Below are 21,763 nucleotides of genomic sequence, written 5' to 3'. Positions count from 1 at the left end.
TACTGTAAAGGAACAATTATAACCTAGAGAAAGTCTAATAATTTTACTTCCCTAAATTTTGACTGTTAAAGGGCAAATGGAAGAGAAAGCAGTATAAGTAAACTAAATCACCCTCTCGCATGATGAGTTAATAAATACTATCTGAAAAAAAATTTTTAAAGCTAGAGTTATAGAATTAGACGTCAGAAGAATTAAATCCAGAAGCATTTTAAATTTGTTTTAAGTTTTATTTATTTGTTTGAGAGAGAGAAAAAGAGAGGGAGAACGTGAGCAGAGGAGGGGCAGAGAGAGAGGGAGAGAGAATCCCAAGCAGGCCCTGCATTGTCGGTGCAGAGCCTGATGCAGAGCTCAAACCCATGAACCGTGAGATTATGACCTGAGCCACATCAAGAGCTGGACGCTTAACTGACTGAGCCACCCAGGCACCCCAGAAGCATTCTTTTTTAATTTTTTTTAACATTTATTTATTTTTGAGACAGAGACAGAGCATGAATGGGGGAGGGCAGAGAAAGAGGGAGACACAGAATCGGAAGCAGGCTCCAGGCTCTGAGCCATCAGCCCAGAGCTGGATGCGGGGCTGGAACTCAGGACCGCGAGATCGTGACCTGAGCTGAAGTCGGACGCTCAACCGACTGAGCCACCCAGGCGCCCCCAGAAGCATTTTTAAAAGGGGATGTTTCCAAGAGGGGCTGGGCTGTGGGAAGGGTGGAAAAGGAGACTGGCTTCCAATAGCAGTTCGTCTAGTTTTTGCTAAGAATGTTTTTTGTTTACAAACTGCACAAATGAAGTTCTCCTGAATATTTAAACCGCAATTATAAAATCAATCAAATTCTCTTGCATATATCATTTATAAGTAACTTATGAACATCACTACTTAAAATTTATTAAATCCCATTTATAATTTCAAAATACAAACAGCTAAAGACACAGATTTATAAATCAAATTTAAAAAACATACCTATATGTTTTTTTTATGAATGTAATGAAAATTCATACTGTATACCAAATTTATTGGGCATTTTCAACATATTAAGAATCAAACCTTTAACTTTACAAACTCAGAGTTTTCAAGATGTTTAAACTGACTACTGAGTTAAGGTATCCTAAGAATTTCAGTTAAAATTATAAATACAATATGTTATTTCTCTTCAGTTTGCCAGACTTTTAGAAATTGGCAAGGGTGAAATTGGAATGATTCTACAAATTTGTTTTTTTTTAAATTTTTTTTTTAACGTTTATTTATTTTTGAGACAGAGAGAGACAGAGCATGAACGGGGTGGGTCAGAGAGAGAGGGAGACACAGAATCCGAAACAGGCTCCAGGCTCTGAGCTGTCAGCCCAGAGCCCGACGCGGGGCTCGAACTCACTGGCTGCGAGATCGTGACCTGAGCTGAAGTGGGACGCCCAGCCCGCTGAGCCACCCAGGCGCCCCTACAAATATTGTACAAGCTGACAAAATGTGCAAACAGCCAAATATTTCACACTTACCACACTTATATGAATATAGCTTGTATAAAAAGTCTTAATATTATGTCCATTTCTGTATACTTGGTTGTTTTTGTATACATTTCTGGGATGCCAATCTCTCCCAACAGAAGAGAATGAAATCAGGATCCCAGGAGCTCTGGTATGGGGCTGGCCACAAAAACCTGGGTTTACCACTTTGGGGATATCATCTCAGCCCCCCATTACCCAGAAGAGCCTGCTCCTAGACAGCATCCTGATAAATGGGAACAGCACTGTGTAGCACTAGTTCCCTGGAAATCATTCCATGTCACCCTTGCCAGTTTTTCCCCCAATATCATTGACAAACAATTGACAGATGTCATATATCAGTTTAAGATGTACAACACGATGGCTTGATTTATGTGTATTGTGAAACGATTACCACAACAGGTTCATCGCCCATGCCAATTTTTACTGTCCCATCTTTCAACTTCTGAATACTTGGTTTGGGTAGAGAGACTTTTGCACCCACGGTCACTTTCAGCTGGTCTCTAATCTTCAGTGCCCAATTTCCACCGAAAAGGCCCTTTGCCCTCTTTATCTCCTCTTTAATAGTCTCATTGATCTTATACACAAAAAGTTACTTATATATAAATCATCACAAGAGCAATTATTCGGTAGCAATTAAGATAACATGAGGAAGGGGAATTATAGGGTGTGGCAAAGGTGTCCCAGAATAACTATAAGCTGGTTCTTTTACAGTTCCTGTTTTATGTTCTAATAAATTATACTGGCCACATTTAATACTGCTAGAGACTATTTAGATATGAAAGCTTAAAAAAATATTTCTCTCTTGTGAAACAAGCTTCCATTGGGGAGTAATTACTGTCTCCTGTCATGTGTATCCATGGATAGACTGAGCCTGAATTAATGGGTCAGGAGGTGTGCTTGAATAGGCAAGGGCACAGAAGACTTTCTTGAAGAAGTGATGTTTAAGCTAAGTAAATTGATAGGAGGGGATGACCATGGGGGATGTTCAGAAGAGAAACTACAACATGTAGGAAGGCCCTGGGCCGGGGAGGGGGCAGGGGCGGGGAGTAGCATTACACATACAATATGCAATGCTTACTACGTATTTACTAAGTAGCTGGCCCTACTTTAAACACTTTAGAGTATTTTATTATTATAACAGGTGGGGAAATTGACAAATGACTGAAACTTATTAGATAACTTATTCAAGGGCGCAAAGAGTATAAGTGATAGAACTCTGGTTTGAACATGGGCAGTCGGGCTCCAAGAAACTGAACGGCAGACAGGCACTGGGCTCAGTGGTGAGAGAGGCAGGGGCCAGGCATGCAGACCACACTGAAGATTTTGAACAATAGTGTGCAACTTTAAGGACTTCAGAGAGAGAGAATTGGGAGGATCACCTCTACGTTTTTCAAAGTTCCCCTTTGGCTGCGTTACAGAGAATAGATCAGAGCAGGGCAAGAGTGGAAGCAGGAAGGCCAGTTACTATGGTGATTGTAGCAAGTGACTCACGTGGGAGATGATTCAGAAGATGGGGTCTGCATTAGCAGAGTGGGTATGGGCTGGAGGGGTGTGGCAAATGTTCCAAAGATTGGGTTGAGCTACAATTTCTCATTAAAGAGTAAACACTATGCAGGGAACTGAATTGGATGGATTTACAGGTAACAATCCCATTTTAGAATACTGTTCTCATCTTGTTCTACAGTGGTCTAACCAAATTTCTAGAGAACTGAAAGATCTGTAGAGACACACTTATGACACGTACTGTATATGGTGGGTAACAGAACCTATTTTCTGGCTTCCGATTCAGGGCTTTGAAAATTAAGTCACACTAATAAATAACACACTCGGGTGTTTCCAGAAATTCAAAGTGCCAAAATTCAAATTGGACTTTCTGTACAAGGCATCAGAAAATGAAGAGCACCCAGTATTATTAAACTAACTACTTTGAAAAAAAAATTAAAAAAAAAAGTAACTACTTTGAAGATCTTGGCTGGCACCTGAACTGGAAGAATATCAAGAAAGCCAGTGGTGCTCACCTTGTTGAGGCCCATTATCAGACTCTGCTTCTGGAAATGTCAGATAGTCAGATAGTCACAATAAATGAAATTCAGAGTGACTGGGTATCTTGCTGTATGCAAATGCGGAAAATTAATAGTTCCTGCCAAAACAAGAAATTTGAGTTCCTAGACCAAGTGAGATCAGTCAAAGAGTGTCAGTATAAACCTCTTTATCTTTTCTTTATTTTGGAAAGGAAAGATCAGGCTAGAAAAGCTTTGTTTTCACTCTTTCCTCTTCATAATATATGAATGAATTGAAAGCTAGATCTGACTTAGGTGATAATTCAGTTACAAAAATCAACACCATGACTTGTGATCATTCTGTTAACTATAAACTGTTTATTTTATAGTTACTGTTTTATGTTCTAGCAAATTAGATGGGCCATATTTAATATGCTATTTAATAGCCTTTGTATATTAAAATTAAAAATTTTTTTTTCTTTCTGGAGAAACAAACTTCCACTAGGAAACCTTCATAGGAATTGTTCTCTTCTGACATATGTATGTACTGATTTGTTAAGCCAAAGACATACCCAACACTGTTTTTAAAACGGTGGGATTGCATTTTTTAAACTACTCCTTGGTTATGGATTTCTCTCCACACAAACACAAAAATTTATTAGCAAGTAAATGAAATGAATATTTTATCAAGTCTTCACTTTTTGAGTTATAATAAATCTTTAAATTGTATTCATCAAGATTTAGAGCATGGAACTATATTAACATTCACACTTTTCTCTAGTATTTAATTTCTACCTTCAGATACTGTTTTTTATTTAGATTCACAGATGCATGATTTTTAGTGACCACTTATTATAAAGTCAATCTACTTGATCCATTTTTGTAAATAAAAAAAGTTATATATGCATAGGAAAAACCTTATGTGCTATGCTGTTGAGAACATTTGTTAAAAATCTATAATAGCTCCTGAACAAATAGGAGAGAAAATGACATTCTATCAAAAGTGATCCTTCATGATTTTTCACCTGGTTAAAAAACTAGATCATAACATATGCCCTCATCCCCCCAGAAGGTAATTAGCTCTTTCTCCAACCCTAGTGTTCACCTTACTCTATGTTCAGATATATTCCTGTCCGGTAAAAAATGTGGTTGAATAAGCTGTACTATAAACTGAATGGCCCTCTCCCTTTTCTCACTGCTTAAATATTTCAAGATGAGGGAATTTTTATGAGAAACTTTATAATCTTTATAAACTTACACACATGTGTGAGTTATTGTTTTAACACTACGGCCTCAAGCATCAGGCAAGCTTACATGTCTCTGGCAGTCCACTCAGCGTTAACAGGGGGAAGATGGGAGTAGGTGTGTTATTTGGGGGCAAAGGCAGTTTCTTTAGTGAAAATTAGATTGGCCATATTTAATACTACCAGATCTTGCTAGATACAAAAAAGTAAATTGTACCTTTCAAAATGAAATCTGATCCTCCTAAATTTTAGATGTCCCGTAGGAGACTCCCATCATTCCGTTTATGTGATTTTCATTTCTTGACATTTTGTACTCAAATCTATTATTTTACTCAGATTGCATTAGATCCTGTAGGTGATTCTAAAACTGTAAAATCATAAAGCCTCAACCCTCAATCCTTTTAGTCTTATGATTCTCTTACAGACTTCAGAGCAACGTTTGCACATAACTTAGTAGTGTATTTTATGCCCACTTTTGGGCACAATGTCATCTCAGAGACCATGTTTTACAGGAGGTAGTCAAAATGTGAAGTCTTGACTGTGCACACAGGGCATCCAGACACTTGCACACTCTGTTCTTTCAGTCAGGTCGGCAATGGGGAAAGGGAGGGAAAGAAATGTCCGTTTATGTGGCAACACCAAAACAGAAGAGTGGTGGGAGGGCGAAACATGTAGGTAGAGTGTGATTTTTACAAAATGCTTCTTTGTCTATCTGTTGAGAAGCTACAAGGGATCACTTTTAGGTTGACTTCCCTAAAAGCAGATGCTGAGGTGACGATTCAAGTGAAAGCTACTCCTCAGGAAGTGTTTCTAGGAAAGACTGGGAAAGGAGTGGGCAGTGAGAGGTCAAGCAGCCAAAGTGAAATATCAAGCAGGTGCTGTAGAGGATAGCTACCTCATGGGGAAGTTGTGGAGATGCTGTTATAGAGGGGTCCTGACAGATGGGGCGAAGAAGATTCTCCTGCCATCCATCATTGGCGAAGGGCTGCATCCACGAATGTAAATTTCAAAGAACTTCTGGCAGCCAGAGGGCAGTTCTCTGACAGACAGCCCCAGGTGCTTGGCTGTTGGCTAGGAGAGCACATTGGAATCTAGGGTGTACAAAAATGACAAAGGGATTCAAGGGGACAATCTTTGCTACACGACCCAAGAAACAATTTATGCGTGGGTTCTATGGAACTTCTAACCCAAAACATTCCACAGCCATAAAATCCTCAAGGAAAGCTAGTGACAACTCAATCCCATAAAACATCTCAACAGTTATAAAACAAAGGATTACTTCTTTCATGGAGATGGCAAAATGTGTTCTCCCTGAATTACATAAATTTTATTATAAATTGAAAAGAAGTATCATTCCGCATTCTCTGTTAGAGACTTGAATGATCACAGATGTAGAAAAACAAGGTGAACTTTGAGTTGGTAACCAAATCCAAGCACATTCATCTTCTTTCTAGATCTGTTGTATTTTCTGATTGATGGTACATGATATGAGAACAATCAAAAAACTTTAAGACGTCTTTTATGAGATTTCAATAATAAAATGTTATGTATAGGGGCGCCTGGGTGGCTCAGTTGGTTAAGTGACCGACTTCGGATCAGGTCATGGTCTCACGGTTTGTGGGTTTGAGCCCCGCATCAGGCTCTGTGCTGACCGCTTCCTCAGAGCCTGGAGACTGCTTCAGATTCTGTGTCTCCTTCTCTCTCTGGCCTTCCCCTGCTTGTGCTCTGCCTCACTTTGTCTCTCAAAAATAAATTAAAAAAAATTTTTTTTAATAAAATAAAATGTTGAGTATATATGGGACCAAAGGACAAAAATAACCTCTTCACCCTGCTCCCCAAGAAAATATTAAGTAACTAAAGAGAACACCAAGAAACCCTGGAACATGTTTGTCTGATAATTTTTCCTTTGCAGCACACCTGATTCATACGTAAAATAGGAGATATTTGAAGAGCATGAGAATCTTTAAGGGATGATGGTGGTGCTACAAGTTGAATTTCAACATAATTTCTAAAATGTGTTATTTCCTTTGTGGCATTTTAAGATTGTCTTCTGAATTTGAAAAATGCTTTGTGTTCCTTGACAAACAAACCATATTAGATTATGTGTAAGTATGAGTGTGAATGGTCAATGTTATTATATAATGAGTTACATTTGTGCAATATCTTTATTCCAAAGCCTCAACACATTTTATTGAAATAATCATCATGCTTAGCTAATTTGTTGATACAAAGTTCCAAATTTTAGAGATTTATAGAAATTGGAAGCAGTTATATAGCCTATCTTCATCTCTAAAGAGTGTTATATTAATTGCTTTAATTGTATCCTATACACTGGATATTCGTTTATGAGGAAAATATGCTTGTCTATTGCTTTTTAATTTTTATTTGGGAAATGTTTTTATTTTTTAGTAATAAAAGTTAAATTTTCCTTTTTAAAAAACTTTAGTTACACATGGAATATTCCAGTTAAATGGACTGAAGATAATGTATCAAGTATTACATTCTACAACAGGTCAGAAACAGGAGGTAAATTTCATCAATTGATTTATTTCTTCTTTGCATTAATATACCACACTAAACTAATGTAAGTGTAAAGAAGCAACAATAAATCTGGAGCTTCTAATGTAAATTTCAGCTAAAACAGAACTCTTAAGTAATTTATCAATGAATTCAAGCTCTTATCTCTAATAATGAGAAATTTTCCACCTTGTGATATTCTTTTTAATGATTTACCATGACTTGATAACAAATACCCATGCCCAAAGGAGAAGTGTCACACACCCAGTCATTGGATGATTAATGCATAAGTTTTCTTTCTTTCTTCCCCCCTTCCTCATTTCTTCCTTCCTTTCCTTTCTTCCTTCTTTTTCAACTTTACTATTTTTCCTTTAGAACAGAGAAGTAAGTCATGGAATTTCTTAAAACCAAGCCTGGTTTCTTAAAATGCTGTCATTAAATTAGACCTATCATTTTTCCAATTCAGTATAATATTAGAATTTTTAATGACTCCAAATTCTTTTCTAAGTTGTAAATTGTCACCAATAGCTCAAAGCACTATCTGTATCTATTTCCTTCCTTCCTTCCTTCCTTCCTTCCTTCCTTCCTTCCTTCCTTCCTTCCTTCCTTCCTTCCAACCATCTGTCCGTCCATCCATCCATCCATCCGTCCATCCGTCCATCCATCCATCCATCCATCCCCCTAAGTGAATTACTTGGTATGTGCCTGTGTTAAAATCCAGCTGCGGCTACTATGCTGACTTAAATCAACTGGAAATATGTTTCTATAGTCTATCCCCTGTGGTTTGTCTTTTCCTTTCTTGAAAAAATTTAGTAGTATAAAAACAGGGAGACCTTATCTCATGTTCTCTCCTTCAGATGGCTGAAAAAATAATAGGGCATCCTAGAAGATTGCTACTTTTTATACTTTTACCATTGTACTTGTTTTACATTTCAAAATCATTTCTTTTAGAAGACAAATGATACTCTTCTTCACCCCATCCCATGCAGGTTTGGTTTCAGAAAAGCATTTGGCATGGACTCTCCCTTGTGACTTCTTAGGAATAAAAGTAAATAATCTATCCTTTATTTACATATTTGCTCCTACAAAATAGTGTAAAATATTAATTATGATTTCCCCTAACAAGTAAATTTTCATCCAATTTCCAGGAGGTTGATTTTTTAAAACAACCTCATTGAGATAAAATTCACATATTATGCAATTCACCCATTTAAAGTGTTTTTTTTTTATTTTTTTTTAACATTTATTTATTTTTGAGACAGAGAGAGTCAGAGCATGAACAGGGGAGGGTCAGAGAGAGAGGGAGACACAGAATCGGAAACAGGCTCCAGGCTCTGAGCGGTCAGCACAGAGCCCGATGCGGGGTTGAACTCACGGAGTGCGAGATCATGAGCTGAGCCGAAGTCGGACACTCAACCGACTGAGCCACCCAGGCGCCCCTAAAGTGTTTTTTATTACATTCACAGGTATGTGTAACCATCACCACAGTCCAGTGTAGAATAATCACCTCAAAAATAAATTCCATGCCCTTTAGCTCTCAATCCCTCTTTCCTTCTATACCCCAGCCCTAAGCAACCATGGATCTACTGTCTGTATAGATTTGCCTATTTGGACATTTCCTATAACGAAATGATATACGTAGCATTTCATGGCTAGCTTTTTACATTTAGAATAATGTTTTCAAGGTTCATCCATGTCATAGCATGTATCAATACTTCATTCTTTTTTACTGATGAATTATATTCACATCGTATCGATATACGACCTCTCATTTATCTATTTATCAGTTGATGGGCATTTGGATTATTTCTACTTTTTAGCTGTTAATGCCGCTGTAAACATTTGTGTACAAATTTTTCTGTGAATGCAGTAGGTTTTTTTCACCTTTGGGGTTTTTTACTTCTATTATAAATTTGTGTGTGTGTGTTTAATTTTTACTATAAATTCTACCAGCTTTGTTACTGTCAAGGTAAGCACCCTTTCTGTTGCTTTTGCTATAAAACTTTCTCTTGATCATTTATACTAACAATTACTTTGATTGTTACGGTCAACATTCCTCCTGAATTCCTCTAGACTTCCCAGATCAATGCCATTTTGTCTTACTATTTTTTATATGATTATGTTTACTTGAATACTGAACTCTATCTTTTGTGATATGCCTTTTGACCATTTTCTTACTCATAAGCATGTGCCAATGGAAAATGGAGAAGACAAAAGAGACACTTTAAAATGGGCAATACCACTGATAAAGCACAAAATGAGGCTACCATTCCATTGGAAAGTTCTCAGTGAATTTGGTTTAACATATTACTACATATATTTGCCATTGGTTACCATTGGTTAACTGAGGGTTAGAGGAATGTTTTGGCAGCTTCTTGATTTGCTGTTAACAGGTTTAAAAGCATGAATAATTTGTCTATGCTAACAGCATTTTCATGGAATGAGGTTTCTGTAAAAGTGAATTTTCCAGATAACTAAGCTTACTCGGGTGTTTTGTAAAATAAACTTGAAGAGTTAACAATAAACATTTTTTACATGAATTATGTGCTTGGTAGACAAAATATATGAATAATAAATTTAATCCTTATTAATTAATTAGTTCTTTCAAGCAAGTATTTACTGAGAGCTCACTTATGTGCCAGACACAGTGGTAGGCATGGAGATAATGCTGAGGGGGGAAAAAATCCTTACCCTCTCCGTGCTTACTGTCTGGGGAGGTGCAGACGAGTCAGCAGGCAGATATGTGTCCTGAGTGTCTGGTGTGGCCATGGGGGCTCACTGAAGGAAGCACCAGCCCAGATTTGGGGGTTCAGGAAAGTTTACTAAAGAAAAGGACATCTAGGCTGAGAGTTAGGGGTGGTAGAAGTAGTGTTTAAATGGATGATAGGATTGACCAAGTGTAGACAAGCACTGTGCTCTGGACAGAGAATGCTAGTGGGAAAGTGAGGGCAGAAGGCTCTCCCAGCAACTGTATCCCTCTGTCTTTACACTGAACACATTTTTTTTTTGTGGCTATAACTTGATTTAGCTGTCTTTCCCCTCCCCATAGAATATTTCTTAAGGAAATAGAGCTTATTGGGTTTTGGTGTTGTGGTTGTTCTATATATTCAGCAGGTACCCAGTAATTGTTTATTGAATGAATAAGTGAAAGAATGAATGGAGAGGCTCTAATGTTTACAGGGCTTTGAAGACAAACATGTCTTTATCTGAAATTTCAGAATCATGACTGCTCCCTTAGCCAGAAGCAAACTAGACATCTCTTCCTACTTCAAAGTGCCTGCTCCATTTTTAGGCTATGCAATAAGTTCCTGTTTCCTGTTTAAGGACATCTTCAGTTCTCAACTCAGAGCACAGATGACAAACACGTCCCAAGTGCACTGAATGGACAATCAGCTCAGGTTACCAGCCCTACCACCCTCCTCTTGGTTTCTCTGATGATTCATCAGTTAGAGATTTCCCAGGCAATGTTGGGACTTCCCCCAAGGCCTTCTATTTACATTTGTGTTGCACATGATATTTTAAACATGAAAAAAATTTAACATGTAATTTATAGAGGACCTCTATCACAGACTCTTGTCAGGCTCTTCTAACCTGCCCTGCATAATCTCTCTTCTCACTGTTTATAGTATGTTTTGTGCAATCAGTTTAACCAATCCTTCCTTATTCCTACTATTATTGCTTTATATTTTAAATATCATTATTTAACATCCATATGCTCTGTCTTTTCTTTTTTAAGTAAATTATAAACTCCTTGAAGATACAATCTATACATCAAACTCCTTGATGACAGGTCAGGAAACCACCCTATTCCCAATGAGGTTCTGTGCACAACGTAAGACTTACTAAGAGTTTAGTAAGCCCTTGCTTCATGAAGGCTTGTTTGCCTTCAGACTGCTGTGCTTTTAGAGGATACATGTGTATATTTAGTTATGTATATTTAATTATGTGTATACTTTAATTATGCCTCTATCCTTAGTACTGCCTACTATTTTGTCAGTGCACCTACATTTAGTAGTATACCCCCTTTTTTCTTTTTAATCTGCTGCTTTCTAACATTTAGAAGACTTGAAGGTCATCACATGATGCCAGATAACTAATCCTACTAAAACATAATATTTTAAGATAGGTGTTTGGGGGCGCCTGGGTGGCTCAGTCGGTTGAGCGCCGACTTCGGCTCAGGTCACGATCTTGCGGTCCGTGAGTTCGAGCCCCACATCGGGCCCCTGTGCTGACAGCTCAGAGCCCGGAGCCTGTTTCAGATTCTGTGTCTCCCTCTCTCTGACCCTCCCCCGTTCATGCTCTGTCTCTCTCTGTCTCAAAAATAAATAAACGTTAAAAAAAAAATAACATAGGTGTTTGTAATGGCCTAAGTTTCTCCTAGGCCATAAGAGATGGTAATGACTTTGTGTTAGCCGTTTTCATAAATCTTTCAGGTCTGAGAATACATTCTGGATGGTTTAGATAGCCAAATTTTGACTACATATAAATAGAATATTACTAGAATTTTATGGTAGTTATATTTAAGTATATTTAATATCAAAATAATTATGGGTGTATATTTTTTTAAATTTAATAACAGAGAAAGAAGGAGAGACTTCATTCTTTCAAGCTGAGCCTCTTGGAATGTTTGAATTTTGATTCAGTCATTATGAATTCAGTTTTGCAGATTCAAAAGCTCAGTTTCATCAATTCATCCCTGGTCAACCAAATCTTGAAAGATTTATTCACACAAAGCAAACATATAAGAATGCTAATTTGTTAATTTATACAAATAAAAATATACTGGCCAAGGTGAACCAGAATACTCATGCCAGCTAAGTAGGTATCTCTTTCCAGGAAGAAAGTTTACTTAATAAGAGTAAAGAGAGAGTTAAGGTAGATCAATTATTTTAGAGATTTCATCAAGCTGTGATAGCTTTATATATTGCATTAACCAGGGGAGTCTAATTATTGTATTTAGAGGCTATTTTGATGCAATAAAAGTTTCTTATTCATGCAACAGTCCGATGGAGGTATTCCTCACCTGCCATCTCTTCTAGGTGGCTCACTCCCAAATAATAACTTAGAAATCCTGTCTTTCTCCTTCTTATGGCTCCACCAACCCCCTGAACTTTCGACTCCTCTGCCAGGTCTTTGCATCTGACCAGAAGACAGAGGAAGATAATGGAAGGACCAAGTCTAGAAGTGCATCTATTACTTCTGCGCACAATTTGTGTCCAGATGTCAGTCCCATGTTGCTACCTAACTGCAAGGGAGGTTAATAAATGTAGTCTAGCTGTATACCCAGGAGGAAGAGAGGAGTGTGGTAAATCACCAATAGACCTCTGCCACATACACTGTTCTCTATAGGAGGCAATCTGTTAAAGATATGAAACACATGTACCAGCTCAACGGTGCACCTGCTTCCCTAGGCAGACTGAGACACACTGACAGATCTTTACTACCCAACTCTTCTTTGCAATTATTTTTTTCCAAGCAACAAAACCATCACCAGTGATAATCCTTCATCGTGGTAGCCAGGTTGCATTTTCTAGATTCCCGTTTATTATATATTACATGTTAAAACTACCCCTTTCTTTTTAGGGAGATTCTTTAAGCCACTTGCTGAGATTAGGAGGGACTCTATAATTGTTACTAGCACAATCATTAATATTTTCTTAAATAAGTGATTTGTTGAAAATTTTACCACAAATGTATAACCAACCAATTTTATAATAGATCATGTTAGTCTTAGTTTAAGAGAGTAAAGCTTTCTTCCTTGACTCTAAATTCTGATACTGCATCCTACTAGAAAATTTTAGCTCCTCAAGTGTAAGTTGTGTGTCATTAGTCAAAAATTACTACTTTTGTATTTTTCAGCTGTTTTACTATTAAGTGATGCACAAACTGTCATTTTACGCTGAAAAGAATTTGCTTAAAAGTTCAATGCAACAAAGCATTTACATCACTAAAGAAGAATGTTTCTTTCTCTACAATTATCAAACTCTCACAAGCTTGATAGTCTAGTTGTCTAAAGTTTGTTATAATTATTTATATAAAATGGTATACCTGCACATCTCAGAGATACTGTGGGTTTGGCTCTAGACTACCACAACAGAGTGAATATGGCAGTAAGGGAAGTCAAACAGATCTTTTGGTTTCCTACTACGTAACATAAAAGTTACATTTACGCTATACTGTAGTCTGTTAAGTGTGCAATAGCATTATATCTAAAAAACAGTGGATATACCTTAATCAAAACAATACTTTATTGCTACATTTACTAACCATTATCTGAGCTTTCAGTGAGTCATAATCACTGAGCACAGATCACCATAACAAATATAGTAATAATGAAAAAGTTTAAAATGTTGCAAGAATTACCCAAATGTGACACAGAGACACAGGTGAGCAAGTGCTCTTGGAAAAATGATGCCAATGGACTTGCTCCATGGAGGGTTGCCACAAACCTTCAATCTGTAAAAAAAAAAAAAAAAAGTATCTGCAAAGCACAGTGAAGCAAATTTCAATAAAGTGAGGTATGCCTGTATTAAAGAACTGTTACATGAGTTCTGTTACTGAAGTTATCTGGATTGAAATTAATTAGCCCCTGGATGAAATTGTGAAAAAGGAATTATCCGTCTTCTCCACCATCCAGACAAATAAAAGAAAAAGGGAATTTTCTAGAGAGAACTCCTACCCAGAAAGAATTCCTGCAACACTTTTATACATAAAACTAGCAAGAAACAGAACAAGACAATTTATAAATTGAATGACAGGTTGTTATGTGGCCATTAAATTTCCATTTCACATACAGGTATTCCGTGCTTTCTGAAAGTTCATATTCTGCCATTTCATGTTAAAATAAGACCTATATTGGTATGGTAATGACTTTTTTATAAAAATGAACATGCTCTTTGGATTTCTTTCGGTTAGCAAAAACAGGTACTAACGTAGATCCTTTGCAGAAACAAAGTGGTATTATACAGACTTTTAGAAAGTGGGAGATACTCTTCTATGTCATTTCAGCTTATGAAAGGTTTCACAGGAATGCATTACTTTCCCCCTGGTAGTGGGGGATCTCTGCATAGAAAACAAAATTTCAAGGTGTTTACAATATACATTTTTTTAAAGTTTATTTATTTATTTTGAAAGAGTGAGAAAGCAAGAGTGAGGGAGGGGCAGAGAAAGAGGGAGAAAGAGAGAGGGAGGATGGAGGGAGAGAGAGAATCTCCCAAGCAGGTTCCATGCTGTCAGCACAGAGCCCGATGCGGGGCTCGAACTCATGAACTGAACCAAGAGATCATGACCTGAGCCAAAATCAAGAGTCGGTTGCTTCACAGACTGAGCCACCCAAACGCCCCCTAAATATACTTTTAAATGAAAAGGATTACGAATCCTAAAAACAGTAAAGTTCCATTATGTGTACTGTGTGCGTGTTTATGCACATATATAGACGACACACATGCGGTAGAAATAAGTATTACATTAACTAGTGGTGGGTAATTTTTATATTCTTCATTATGCTTTTTTTTGTTATCTTCCAAATACATATTTGGAACTGTAAGGAACACATACAACCGTTAAAATCAGAAAAAAAAAATAACGGTAAGTGGAGAAAGGAAAGGAAACATATGCCCTGACTTCCATGTGCCGCGGGGAATGGCCACCAGTATTTTTAGTCCTACTTACTTCACTATGCAACTAAACAACCCAACAGTCTTTTGCTGTTGACAACTGTTCTGAAGGTAGCATGAACTTGGAAAGTCCATAACTACTGACTTCCTGGATCTCAGCTTCCTCATCTATAAAGTGAGAAAAATCACAGTAACCCGAGATAGGCTTAACTAGGTATATATAAAGCACACTAAAATACTGCAGTATTTAGATGGATTGCCAGGAACTTCTCAATGTTATTTATATTTGCCTTGCTATTTATAGAACTGTGCCATATCCCCTTTCATAATAATGAGGATAGCTACCATCTGTTGGACAAATCACTGTGTGACCAACGCTTTACTGATGTTATCTTATTTAATCTTCACAACAGTCCTGTGAGGGATTTTTATCCCTATTTCCCTTATGGTGAACTGGGACACAGAGAGGTCAAGTGATTTGGCCAAGATCACACAGCTAGTCAGTCACAGAGCAAGGGTTTTATCCTAGATCTGTCAGACTCGAAAGTTCATGCTCTTTCTCCTGTAACATATGTCTCTGTGCTTAGCAAGAGGCTCTCCTCCAGATCCAAACATCCAAAGTGTACGGTTGCCAAAAGATTAGCTTCCTTTCAACAGCCTGTCCATGGGAGAATGACAAAGAAAGATAAATACTACGTGAGTGAGGTAAAGGTTTATAATTTGTCAAGTACCTCCTCTGAACGCTCCTAAAAAAAAGTATTGTCTTGCTGAAGAGCTTACTCATGTATTATGAAAAACTACTGCATCCTGGAGATCTTCCAACCCTCGTGAACACTTCCAAAATTTAAATCATCTTTCCTCCCAGACTAACTCATCTTCCTCTACTCCGTAATGGCAACATCATTATTTATCCAATCATGCAAGCCACTTTCCTCTCCTCTGACTTTCCACATCAAGTAAGAAAACCAACTGTTGCTTTTAACCTGTGATGTGTCTCTTGAATGCATCACTTCCTTTCTTTTTTCGTTGCCTCCACATTAGAGTAAGCCCTTATTCTCCCTTGCCCTACGTTATTACAGGAGACTCTAAATCTCCTTCCAATATCTCTCTCACACCACTAGCAAAGGTATCTTTCTATGAAGCAGACGTGAGCATGTTATTTCCCTGCTTAAAAATCTTCTCTGCCTCTCAGAAGACGGAGTCCTTCACATGGCATGTGGCTCTTGTACTTTGAAGAGCCAGACTTTATTTCCAGCTTCATCTTCTATTTTCCGATATCACATCCTACATCCTCACTACATTAAAATTGAAAATTTTCAAATATACTAACTATTCTCACACCATTACTTACACTGCATATTGTCCATGCAAACGAGAGAGTGTATGAATTAAAGAGTATAGGAGTAACACTAACAAATAAATACTGGTCGTGTCAGAGCACAGCTATTATTTTTCAACGTTTATTTATTTTTGGGGGGACAGAGAGAGACAGAGCATGAACGGGGGAGGGGCAGAGAGAGAGGGAGACACAGAATCGGAAACAGGCTCCAGGCTCTGAGCCATCAGCCCAGAGCCTGACGCGGGGCTCGAACTCACGGACCGCGAGATCGTGACCCGGCTGAAGTCGGAAGCTTAACCGACTGCGCCACCCAGGCAGGCGCCCCACAGCTATTATTTTAAGTGAATTTTTTTTATCTTACACTTAAGTCTCTGTTCCTTCAATGCTGAGCTTCTAAAATCTATATACTAGAGCCCTCTGTAAATACTGGATGCTACTTTAGAAAGAGAGTTCATTTGGCAAATCCATTGCTGAAAAGCATTGATGTGATCAACTGAAATAAGGAAACAGAAGACTTTACAAAGATAAATAAAATTGGAAGAGCAAGTATGAAATGGATTACAAAATCAAGAATGTCGTATTTGGATTTCAGTTCTATTGCGAGCCTTCTTGACATTTTAAAAGCATTACTGATGCTCAAATCATTGTTCTGCTAGGCAATAGCCATTTCCATCAATTTGAATGTTGATTTTAATAAATAAAGTATTGTTTGAAATGTTTACATTTTTATCGCCTCCCCAGGCTGCCCAGTGCATATTCTTTGTGTAATTCATCCATCACGATTAGAAATATGCAGACTACCCCCAGAAGCACTAACCACTCTGTCTTTGGGCATTGTTTACTTTTATTGAAGGATTGACAAGCACAGAATTATTTCACTCCTTTGGCAAGCTACTACCAGTAAGAAGTATAAGTCACAAATCACAGGACGCTTATTTACATAAGTTATTCTTTTTCAGCTCACGTACTACAGTGACATTCTAAAATTAGGCAACTAAATAAGAATTAGGCTTTGGGGCTTTGGATCCAAATCAAACTTGACTCCTTGAGCTGATATTTCTTTTCTTTTCTTCTGACCCTCTGGGCCTAATTTCTCTGTGTTTACAGTATATGCAAACATGTTTCTCATTAGTGTTTATTTACTACCACAGGAATCACTTTGAACTCTTCTAATCCTGCTGGAAATGTTTTTCTCAAAATAAACCCAGATCATATTGGGTTTTATCGTGTAAATTATGAAGTACCAACTTGGGAATGGATAGCTACCAATCTTTCCTTCAACCACAAGGTAAGAGTAGCAGTGGTTGTGAATTGTTTTATTTTTGTTCTAAGAACAACGGCTTGAATGATATTAATTTTTTTCAACATTCTTTGTTTTAGAAATTGTGCTTCTTACCTCATTTTCTTCTTCTTCCCAGGGGTTTTCTTCTGCTGACCGCGCAAGTCTTATCGATGATGCTTTTGCCTTGGCAAGGTGAATTTTGGAATGAGTTTAGACTATTTAAAATACTATGGGTTGTATCCCAAATCTCTTTTCTTAAGGTTGCAACAATGTTTAAGTATTAGTTATAGCTTAAAATATCCAAAACCACTATTTATAACATTATTGTTTTCCTTAACTCTCTTTTTAAAAACCCATATAAGCCTCATAGCCCAAATACTGATATTAGCTCTTATCAGACCCACAAAAACTCACCTTTGAGTAGGGTTTGACTATACCAGAGCCCTTGAGCTAATTAGGAGTGACATTTGCAAATGCTCAAAAGTGCACTTGCATAATTTGATTTAATAAAATGACAATGTATTTCATTAACTTAGTTCTATGAGCCTAACTAAGCCCATTGTATCATTTTATGGCCAGAGTTGTCAAATCTTGTTGAAGTAATCAAGGTAAAAAGAATGAAACATGGTGCTCTAGGATTGATCAGAACTAAGGTACCGTTTAAGAAATTTGACTTTTTTTTTCCCCCCATGGCTTGAACGTAACCTACGCTTAGAAAAAAAATCATCAACATGTATTAGGGAAATGGAGGAGTAGTAACCACAGTACCTTTGAGGGTTTTGTTTTGTTTTGTTTTGTTTTGTTTTCAAGTAGTCTAACACCACTAATTCAACTGGTATTTGTTAAATTTCTGATACTTGTAGGAGCTAGGGACACAGCCACTGGTTTCGTGGCTTTGTAGTGGCCTCATCCTAGACATAAAAAAGCCTTCACTGGCCCCTTTGTCTGGGTTGGGTGCCCCTTTTGCGGACTCTGTATTTCACCACGATATGATATGGTCATTTCTTATTAATTGTCCATCTCACCTACCAAGCTACCAAACTGTAAGTTAGTGAGGGTAGGATCCCAGATCATGTTCCCGGTGTATTTTATTCCCAGCTCCTGTGACTGGCCCATGGCAGAAGCTCATTAAATATGAGCTGAATACATACCTGAGGGATAGTATCCCAGCACTAAAGGAATGAGAGAACTATTTTACACAGACTTCCTCGATAATACACTGGAAGTCAGAAAACCTTCTCGATAGTTTTAAAGGAGGGAATGAGTAGGGCTAAAAAAGGAGTTGGGGAACCAGATTAAAATCTTGGTTCTGTATAACCTTAAGTAAATTTCTTAACCTCTCTCTGACTCTTGAGTAGAATGGAGGTGACCTGGTGAGACTTGTAAGAAATAAATGAAATAATGTGCATAAAACGCCCCAAACAATGTCTGGCCTGTAGCAAGTACTTAATTAAAGTGTACCCCTTGACTGTCCCAGACACTGCACAGGCCTGGGAAATTAAGTGGTAAAGGAAGATAATATTTTAAAACATAATAGAACCATTAAGAATTCTTTTTGGGGGAAACTCTCCTCTGAATGCATCATGACCGTTTCCAAAGCTTGGCATCTTCTTGGCTGTTAGAAATTACACAGAATGGCACTATCTTTCTTTATGGTTTAATTCCCATCACAACACAATGCAGACAGTTCTTTTTGCTTTAAGAAGTGAAAGCCTCTTGAACAGCTCTCTCTGGGGAACTGTGTATAAAGCAAATAACTCATGGGATTGAAAGACTTTCTCGCATTTGCTCAGCTCCTCGGCCACAGCCCCGTAAAATTTTGAGGAGATAAGGAAAGGAAGAAAGTGAAACAAATCCGAAAACCAAAAAGTATGTAGAGTCACACAGCAACCCATCTGGAAAATACCTGAGCTACCACCTGGGCTATTGAGCTATCACCCAATTTCTTTCTGTAATACATGAGGAAAACAAGACTCAGGGAAACAGAGTCCACTAGTGTTGACTGCAGCCAGGTACAGATCACTCTGAAGCTTTAGGGAGAAAAAAGGAGAAACACATCACATTCACACACAACACATTCAGATCACTCTGAAGCTTTAGGGAGAAAAAAGGAGTTACACAGGTAAGTGCCTGGGGTAGGATAAGAATTCATACAGTTCCGCTCGGTTGTTCAAAGAGAAATGTAACTATCATGTTTCATAAGCAGGACTAAAAGAGCACATCTAAAAATAAATGCATTCTTGATTCCCCTGTCCCCAAATTTGAGGAGCCAGTACTCTTACTGCCCTGGATGAATATCCAGATGGGTACATTTGTCTAAGACAAGGAATAAAAATTCTTGCAACGCTTCAAGTCCCCCAGACAGGCTCAGTTTGAGTAGATGGCCAGTCCAGTAAAACCATCAAAGTTACCAACTTCCTTTAAAGTTCCTTCCTGCCCCCAACTCAGGCAGGTTGTAGGCTGGCTACCTGCAGCAGGAACAAGGTGCTTGATGTCCTCCCCATTGTTCGGCATGGAACTTCTACTTTTCCCCCGCCCTTACTGGGCTGCCTCTGCTTCCTCCAGACCTAAGGCAAGGAGAACCAGAAGGGAGAGCAGGTGAAGGGAAGAAAGAGCCTGACCTACTGTCCACATTTGGTGCCGTCTGAACCTCGTAGATGTTGAATACTGACTCTTTTCCTTGTGTGCTGTTTTCTTCGGGTGTTTGCCATCCACACCCATTTTTATTGCTAAGAGTCTTTCTCCTGCAGTTCCTTGAGGTGAGCAAGTGAAAACCTCAGAACCACCTCTGCGCCACAGGAAGTATTCATGTATCTTTTCTCCCAGCATAGTCTGGAAGGATGGGCCACCCCATGCAGTCTTATCTCTTCACTGTGAGGCCAGAGCAGTAGTCAACCATAGTCTCTTATCCTTTAGATTTCTTGGGGTATCAGACGCCAGGCCACTGTGCCTCCAAACTCCGGGTTACACAGGTAAAACTCGTCAAGTGGTCTCATTAAAGCCTCTTTTCCTAAGCTTGACATAAGGGGAAAAGCCTCTTGTATCCCTCTTTCCCCTGTGGAAGGAGAGCATTCACAGGACACTGACAGCGCTCCCAAAAGCCCTCTTTTATTTTTATTAAAAAAATTTTTTTTAATGTTTATTTATTTTTGAGAGAGAGAGAGAGAAAGAGACAGAGTGTGGGTGGGGGTGGGACAGAGAGAGAGGGAGACACAGAATCCGAAGCAGGCTCCAGGCTCTGAGCTGTCAGCACAGAGCCCGACACGGGGCTCAAACCCACACACTGTGAGATCATGACCTGAGCTGAAGTTGGATGCTTAATCGACTGAGCCACCCAGGTGGCCCCCTAAAGGCTTCTTTTAAAATGTCTCTCTCCCCCTAGCCTCTCCAATGCCTGTAATAGGCTAGTGGTGGGTTATCAGCTAAGAATCACAAAAATCTATCCTGACCATGTTAGTTCCAATTTGGTGGGCCTGAATCTTACTTTGGGATTTAGGCCAAGGGGGGTGAGGCAAGGGGCCTTGCCAAAACTGAGACAGAAAGAATCCTTTTTTTTTTTTTTTTTTTTTTTGGTCCACCTGTTACCGTAGGTTTTTCCTTTTCAGTAGCTTATATTGTGCTCTGTGGCCCACTCTCTGCTACAGCCAGGAGAGGGGTGAAGAGTAACATAAGGGAAAGCAGAGAGTACTGGCTAGCAAGCCAGTGGGCGGGAGCAGGGGTCTCTAGGTGAAGAAGGGCAGAAAGGATGGCTTAAAGGGCCACCTAAGCTAATGATGTGGGCAGAATTTCAGCCAGGCTTCACAGACAGTGGCTCCTGTGACATCCAAAGTGAGGAGCAGGTTAGCAAATAAAGACAGCCAAGTGAACATCAGCTATGCCAGGTTACAGATCTCTAGGTCACTAGTTTTACCATTTTATAGGTGTTTGAGAGGTGACCAGAGCACAACACAGACCTGGATAAGCAACCTCACCCTCCCAATCTCCCCCCCCCCACCCCAACGCCGCCCATGGACTCCCTTTTAAAGAAGGAGAAGTAATCAACTAAGACTCCAAAAAGGATCTATTTGTTTGCAAAGAGACTGTTTTAAGCCAGAAATTAGAATTTAATTGGCAAGTGAACCCTGAGAGATCAGACACATGGGAACTTTTGAAATTCTCCACACCACCCAAGGCTTTGCGGGGGAACATGAGCACATGAGGTCAGTTCCTTCCACCCAGGCACCTCTCTGAACTGTTTCTAATGTCCCAGTAAAGAGTAGTGTTTGGCA

At 38.6% G+C, this 21,763-nt stretch overlaps 1 protein-coding gene across 1 annotated transcript in view; it reads left to right on the top strand.

The window, feature by feature from the left end:
* Positions 1–21,763, top strand: part of ENPEP (glutamyl aminopeptidase) — an 87,263-nt gene that overhangs the window by 48,318 nt on the left and 17,182 nt on the right. The window contains exons 11-13 of the mRNA XM_003985081.6: positions 7,188–7,267; positions 17,365–17,501; positions 17,632–17,687. Coding sequence (XP_003985130.2) covers positions 7,188–7,267; positions 17,365–17,501; positions 17,632–17,687 — 273 coding nt within the window. The remainder of the gene's footprint in view (positions 1–7,187; positions 7,268–17,364; positions 17,502–17,631; positions 17,688–21,763) is intronic.

This window comes from Felis catus, chromosome B1 (genome assembly GCF_018350175.1).
Source record: "Felis catus isolate Fca126 chromosome B1, F.catus_Fca126_mat1.0, whole genome shotgun sequence".
Lineage (NCBI taxonomy): Eukaryota > Metazoa > Chordata > Mammalia > Carnivora > Felidae > Felis > Felis catus.
Note: the sequence above shows the minus strand (reverse complement) of the source record. Positions and strands in the feature narration are given on the sequence as shown.